The sequence below is a fragment of the Rhinoraja longicauda genome, chromosome 5 (genome assembly GCF_053455715.1).
Source record: "Rhinoraja longicauda isolate Sanriku21f chromosome 5, sRhiLon1.1, whole genome shotgun sequence".
NCBI classification, from domain to species: Eukaryota; Metazoa; Chordata; class Chondrichthyes; order Rajiformes; family Arhynchobatidae; genus Rhinoraja; species Rhinoraja longicauda.
Genome location: NC_135957.1, coordinates 71,809,785 through 71,817,129, shown reverse-complemented (window position 1 = coordinate 71,817,129; position 7,345 = coordinate 71,809,785). Strand labels below are relative to the sequence as shown.

Here is a 7,345-nt window from a genome sequence, read left to right as displayed (position 1 = left end):
TGCTCAAGGAAATGTAGAATGATTCATTGTTAGCTGGGGGGAAGGTGACAACGAGGCAAACAATCAGTAAAATTCACAAAATGCTGGAGTAACTCAGCAGGTCAGGCAGCATCTCGGAAGATTGGTCTCGACCCGAAACGTCACCCATTCCTTCTCTCCCGAGATGCTGCCTGACCTGCTGAGTTACTCCAGCATTTTGTGAATAAAAACCTTCGATTTGTACCAGCATCTGCAGTTATCTTCTTATACAATCAGTAAAATTAATCAGGACAGTGATACCTGTCGGAGAACTAGGGTGTGGAAGGGACGGAGAGAGCAAGCAAGGGTTACTTGAAGTTAGAGAAATCAAGGTTGATGTCGCTGGGTTGCAAGCTGCCCAAGCGAAATGCGAGGTGCTGTTCCTTCACCTACAGAGTTTCCTTTTGTTTCCAAAGTCCCATGCCTGAAATGCTTGCATTTGCTTGCGTGATGACGGAGCATCTCAACTTAGTTCTCCGGCAGTTGTGTTTTTTTGTTTTTTTTCACGAGGTCAACATTGGTCCTAAACTCCAGCGATCAGCCAGCTCGGGATGTTTGTTTTCTTTGAGCCCTGGCTCAACTAACTCGAGCTATCTCTTGCTTATCCTTTCAGTGGATGAAATAAACAAATCGTTACTGTTGTCACTCTGTCGCCTCGATCGTCGAGGTTCGGGGGTCCGATACAAGCAAAGCGCGGGGCAATCAATCAGCACAGTGTCACAGCGCACTTGCACAGAGCGAGAGAGACGGCAGAATGTCACACATGCCCACACGGTCACAGCGGTTTAAATATAAAGCACACTTTTATTTACAAAATTTCCAAAGACCTGCGGATAAAGAAAAAAAATATATATATATTTTTTTTTTTTAATGTGATGCTTCCTTACACAGCATTTGACTATCAAAGTCAGCTCTGAAATTTAACGTACCTATAATGTCTTTCGGGACAATATTAAAGTCTGATCACTGTTATAAATGAAGACGTAAAAGATCCCTTTCGTACTCTGACCAGCAAAGCATTGGGACGATGTCGACGCGCTGAGTGTAAAGGAACATTGGCCAGTGATGGATGGTGCCGGGCTACAGATACGCACAAGGTGTCCACGGTTCCTTCCTCAGTTTAGTGGTCTTTCTTTCTCGATGGCTTTTGGATTTTCCTCCGGCATTATGCGAACTGCTTCTTTATATATATTTTAGTCACGACGCTGTCGTCTCGCACAGGCGACCAGCATTCACAATCTCTTTGAGTTCACTCTCCGGCTTCCCCGCGACCATAAACGGCCATGTCTGAAATGGAAGAGAAAATGTTGATGAGTGCTTGTTCTCTTTCAACAGAAATCAAGTCGATTTTCAGTTTAATTTACTGTCATGTGTATCGAGGTACAGTGAAAATCATTTGTTGCGTGCTAACCAGTCACCGGAAGGACAATACATGATAAAAAAAACATGGAAACATAGAAAATAGCTGCAGGATTAGGCCATTCGGCCCTTCGAGCCAGCAACGCCATTCAATATGATTATGTCTGATCATCCAAAATTAGTACCCCGTTCCTGCGTTTTCTCCATATCTCTTGATTCCGTTAGTCCTAAGAGCTATATCTAACTCACTCTTGAAAACACCCAGTGAATTGGCCTCCACTGCCTTCTGTGGCAGAGAATTCCACAGATTCACATCTCTCTGGGTGAATCGAGCCGTTTACAGAGTACAAGATTAAGGGAATAACGTGAAAAACGTTTAGTACAGGATTTAAGTCCAGTAAAGTCCAAGAAAGTCAAGCGTGTTTATTGTCGATGTCATTCTGCTATTTCTATCTCACGCCATCGTTTCCCTTGGTAGATCAGATAGCTTTGAAACAAACAGAACTAACTATTTTTATTGGGGGGATAAAGTTAATGAAACAGTCTGAGAATTCTGATGTTACTGCAGTATGGGTTATTGTTATGGTCTTTAAACGCATTTAAAATAACACTATTCCCCTTGTTCAAAAATGTCACTAGTCACTATTATTGACCATAGAGTCTTACAGTGCGGAAACGGGCCCTTCGGCCAAACTTGCCCACACCGATCAACATGTTCCATCTACACTAGTCCCACCTGCCTGCGTTTGGCCCATATCCCCCCAACCCTGTCCTATCCATGTACCCGTCTAAATGTTTCTTAAGCGTTGCGATCGTACCAGCCTCAACTACCACAACCAGTGGCTCTTTCCATACACCCATCATCCTTTGGGTTGGAAAAGTTACTCCTCAGGTTCCTATTAAATCTTTGCGACGAGAGCCCACCAAGCAGCTAACAATGGCATGTTTCCTTAATCATCGTTACGTTTTTGCATATCTTTCAATCATTGTTCGTTATCACTCTACATCATCGTCTATATCTATCGTTTACCTTTTCCCTGACTACTCTGAAGAAGGGTCTCGACCATTCCTTCTCTCCAGAGATGCTGCCTGTCCCGCTGAGTTACTCCAGATTTTTGTGTCTATCTTTGTAATGAGAAATGCAGATCCAAATATTGGTCCATTCTATTTGTGTGGATTTATTTTTCTGGCTTTCCTCTTTGCACGAAAAAATAAATGCACATGTACTTTCTGAAATAGTTGTTTGTAAATGCTTTGGCAGACAACAACTCCACTCAATATATCAAAACAGGCCGTTTAAATTCGCTGTTATTTCCACGGATCTCGTGGTAACATTTCCAACATTTGAAAGAGTCAGAGTTTCTGAAAGAATCAGAAAGTATCTGATCTATTTTCGTTGTTATTAAAATGAGTTCCAAGCAGTCGCAAACCCCATTGAAAACCCCACGAATTTCAATCCTCCAGCTATCTCAATAAAATCGTGTTTTAAAATATCTAGAATGTACCTCACGCAATTAGTTAAGATATTTCAAATGGAAATATGTTCGAATTTAATTTCTCTATCGGGAATAGAGTTATTCAATGGAAATATATGAAATACACCAGTCTTGATGTGCGCCCCACCTATCAACTATAATGCCTTCTAACATTAAAATTAAAACTCTATAGTACCAAAAACCAAAGGCTTAGTAATCAAAAATCAGTGATAACTTTAGCAGCAACTTTTAAATATGGACTTACTCTATAAGTGTATAATGTGTATAATTTTCGCAGAGATTTCCAGCATTTTCTCTTTAGATTTTTTTCCTTGGTCAATGTGAAAGTGCTCAAATTATTTCACCAGATTTTGTTATTATTTTAAAGATGGTGTGCCTCTTGCGGCGTTAGAAACTGAGAATATACAGTTTCTTCAAGTAAGCAATTATTTAAAGGGATTATTATTACTTTCACACCTAAGCACTCTTTGTTCTTAATTAGTGAATAATAATTGAAAGCAAAGAAAATAAGTAAAATAGATTTGCGAAATATCAAACTGTTTTTTTGTCTGAACTCAGTTTCCTAAATAATGCAGGAAGTTTCACAAGATCGCCACTTACTTTTTTTTTTAAATCCACTGACCACTTGGAAAATCAGCAAAAGCTGAAAATACTGTACCGAAGCGGTATGGCGAGTTAAATACTATTTTTTAATTAAGATATAAAGTAAAACAATGGTGTTTCAGGGCGAGAGAGATACAAAGATTTATAGTTAAACCCTGCGAGCTGTAATATTAATTGCATCTCCTCGACGGCCTTTAATTAAAATGATTTACGACTAACCAGCAAATAAGATCTTTTTTTAAAATACACTACATTCTACATGGAGCTATCGGGTTAGGCGTTTGTATAAAGATTGGCATGGTGGAGTTGGAGTTTAACCTGGGCTTCTGCTCCCATTCAATGAGACAACTCCATATTTTGTTTCCTACTCCAGCAATAAACTGCTTTTTTAAATCTCCCCAGTTTGCCAAACGTTTTTCTTTACCTTCACGTGTGAAACAAAGTGTATTCGCTTACCTTAAGTAAAGATTCTAACTTTCGATAGATGCATTTAGAGATTTATTTATTTTTAACTGATCACACATTTTCAATAAATTCTTACTCGTAAAAGGAAGCGGGCGTTTTAATTCGGTGGGTTATTATTTCAGAGTTGTCCGTTTAAAGGTTGAAGCGCGGCGTGCTTATCTGTGACCGTCTGGGCAGTTTTATAAACACAAAACTGCTTGTTGATCTGATCACACGGGACTGATTTATTGATAATGGGCTCTGCGAGTTGATTCGCGTACCATCCATCGTACGTTCAGCAACGACGTTCGTATAAAGCTCACACAAACACAAACACTGACAAGCACGCGGTAATTCACATCATCGCACATTTATTTACTCACATAGAAATGCATTCACGCAGACTTACACAAATATATAAAATAATTCATTCATTGGCACATTCACACCCACACACACAAATTCTCAAATATACACGGAAGCGTACAAGCACACACATGCTGTTAACTTGAACAAAAAAACAAAAGCTGGAGGAACTCAGCGGGCCAGACAGCTTCTGAGAACGAACGGGCAGACGCGTTTTGGGTCGGGACCCTTCTTCAGACATTATTTGTTACTTCACACGCGTACAAATAATAGAATACTTAGAAGTAAGCAAACTTTCACAGCCTCGCCCGTGCATACATCTGCAGAATCCACTTCGCAAACACGCGTACATACAAAGATCAACAGTCAAACTCACGCACGCACAAAATACAATCCTCCACTCAACCTGGGCACGATAGGTTGAAGATAGGCACAAGATGCTGGAGTAACCCAGCGGGCCAAACAGCATCTCAGGAGAGAAGGGAAACATAGACGCTTAGACACATGCGCGCGTGTACCGCAGCCAAAAAAAACACGCGAAAAGATGTGCGTTCGAGCAAAAGTGATTGTTGTTACCAGGTTCACTGGGTGAATGTAGCCGTTCTCGTACTTGTCATTGGCTAGGACCTGTCTCAGGTGTGCGATGTAGCTGGACGCCAGCCGCAGGGTGTCGAGTTTGGAGAGTTTGGTGTCTGGCGGGACCCAGGGCAGGGTGGTTTTGAGGCGGGAGAAGGCTTTGCTGAGTACCCTCATTCTGGCCCTCTCCCTGGCGTTAGCTGCGTTACGTTGAACCTGCTTCCCTTCCTGGGTCACTCCATTCAGAGGGGGCTTATTGGAGCTCGCCTTGCGTCTCTTTCCCGAAGCCACCCTGACCTTTTTGGGCGACTCGTGTTCGTTGTTGGAGCTGTCTTCGTTGCTGTCGTTGGAAGAGCAGAACTCCTTGCTGGATTTCCCCTTTAAAGCGTCGCCTTCCTCCTCCGTGCCCAGCACGTCCATTTCCTGGATGTCTTCTGCATCGCTAACGGACCCAGTGGACATGGTTATCGGCGCGATCTCCTGCAAATTGGGACTTAATGACCGAGAAGGCAGCGAGGAAGTTAGGAATGTGGCGCTCTTCAGCCGGGATGAATTCCTTAACTCAGTTTGATTGAAGACCCTGCGATCTGCATGCGACATCCACAATTTATCTCGCTTCTCCGGAGGCGGGACCCAGGGTAAGAGAGGAGGGGCCGCCAGCTTTTGACAAGCACTGGTAGTGCGTGATTCTCAGTCAGAATAATGTCCATGAAACTTTACAGAAACCGCGAATTATTTTTGCGGTTAGTACATAAAACAAAAACTGGAAAACATTTAGCAATTGCATCTAGATTCTGTGATATTTATAGACACCTAGTTTTTTTTTGGTGTAGTTCAAATTCATAAATTCATAATTTCTAGGAGAAGAATTATGCCATTCGGCCCATTAAATCTACTCGGCAATTCAATCATGGCTTGTCAATCTTTCCTTCTCAACCCCACTCTCCCGCTTGTAACCCCCGACACCGGATGGGAATTTCATGAAAAATCCCAGTAATACAAAATGTCACCATAAAATGTGACAATTAATTGGAAATCTTCAATAAAATTCCAATTAATTGTCATATTTTATGGTGACACTTTTTGTAAATAGACTGTCGTCTTTTAAAGAAAGGCCCATCCGAATAGAGTGATATTTTTGACTAGTTCGACATAACTAGACGGCATGTTAACACATCCGGGTAAGATGCATTGCAAATTACTTTTTTTAAAGCACACAAAAACACTAATGAAATGGTTATTAAACTGTTGGCGTTTATAGATTTTGGCTTCCACATTTTCAACATCACAATTGTGACCTTAACCTCAAAAATCTCCATTGACTTTAACTGCAGATGCTGGTACAAATCGAAGGTATCACAAAATGCTGGAGTAACTCAGCAGCATCTAGGAAAGAGGGAATGGGTGACGTTTCGGGTCGAGACCCTTCTTCAGTCTGACTCGAAACGTCACCCATTCCCTCTCTCCCAAATGCTGCCTGACCTGCTGAGTTACTCCAGCATTTTGTGATACCATTGACTTTAAAGTGCTTAAGGAAATCTTGAGGCCGTGAAAGGCCCCAATTAAATATAACCTCCACCAGCCTCCCCCCCCCCCCCCCCCCCCCCCCCTTCCCGCAACCTGTCCCCCAACCCACCGGGGATTAGAAAAGTCCACCGTATTTTAGAAAACAGCTTCACAATATTCCAATTAATTGTCACATTTTATGGTGACATTTTGTATTACTGGGATTTTTCATGAAATTCCCATCCGGTGTCGGGGGTTACAAGCGGGAGAGTGGGGTTGAGAAGGAAAGATTGACAAGCCATGATTGAATTGCCGAGTAGATTTAATGGGCCGAATGGCATAATTCTTCTCCTAGAAATTATGAATTTATGAATTTGAACTACACCAAAAAAAAACTAGGTGTCTATAAATATCACAGAATCTAGATGCAATTGCTAAATGTTTTCCAGTTTTTGTTTTATGTACTAACCGCAAAAATAATTCGCGGTTTCTGTAAAGTTTCATGGACATTATTCTGACTGAGAATCACGCACTACCAACCTTTGGGATAATATTTTGTTTGTTTGGAGGAATTCGTCCGTGGAACCGAAATCGATCCACATAATATATCGCCAGTTTGTAAAAAAAAAATGTCTATGTGTGATTGTTCTTCGGTTAAAACAAACCCAGGCTTTTCTTGGGAAACCGCCATTCGATCGAGCGGGGATAGAAAGGTTTATTTATTGTTGGATGAGCTCTTTCCATTTTGTTTTCCATCGCGATTATCCATCAGCAACAGATTTTGTTGATCCAAATCGTCTGAAATAAATGCCTCAACAAAAAAGGAAAGTCTTTGAGGAAATGGTTTGGCGACAGAATTGACCTGGACGATGACACGTTGGCCTGGCTCGCCTCAACGGAGCTGCAGGTCTAAAAGACATACGACAGAAGAAGAAGAAGGTGACAGAAGAGACTGCAGATGCTGGAATCTTGAGAAA

At 41.6% G+C, this 7,345-nt stretch overlaps 1 protein-coding gene across 1 annotated transcript; it reads right to left on the bottom strand.

The window, feature by feature from the left end:
* Positions 1-844: 844 nt before the first annotated feature.
* On the bottom strand, positions 845-5,485 carry tcf21 (transcription factor 21). Its single transcript, XM_078400221.1, has 2 exons — positions 4,863-5,485; positions 845-1,305 (listed from the first exon to the last, which is right to left on the bottom strand). Exons 1-2 carry the CDS (start codon positions 5,460-5,462, stop codon positions 1,216-1,218), a joined length of 690 nt encoding a protein of 229 aa, XP_078256347.1. The 5' UTR covers positions 5,463-5,485; the 3' UTR covers positions 845-1,215.
* Between the last annotated feature and the right edge of the window lie 1,860 nt (positions 5,486-7,345).

What these genes read in the sequence shown, in the direction of transcription:
- tcf21 (XM_078400221.1), bottom strand. Translation starts at nt 5,462, where the DNA reads ATGTCGCATGCAGATCGCAGGGTCTTCAATCAAACTGAGTTAAGGAAT. An exon ending in ACATTCACCCAGTGAACCTG is followed by an intron (nt 1,306 to 4,862) that starts GTAACAACAATC and finishes CTTCCATTTCAG; the next exon opens with ACATGGCCGTTTATGGTCGC.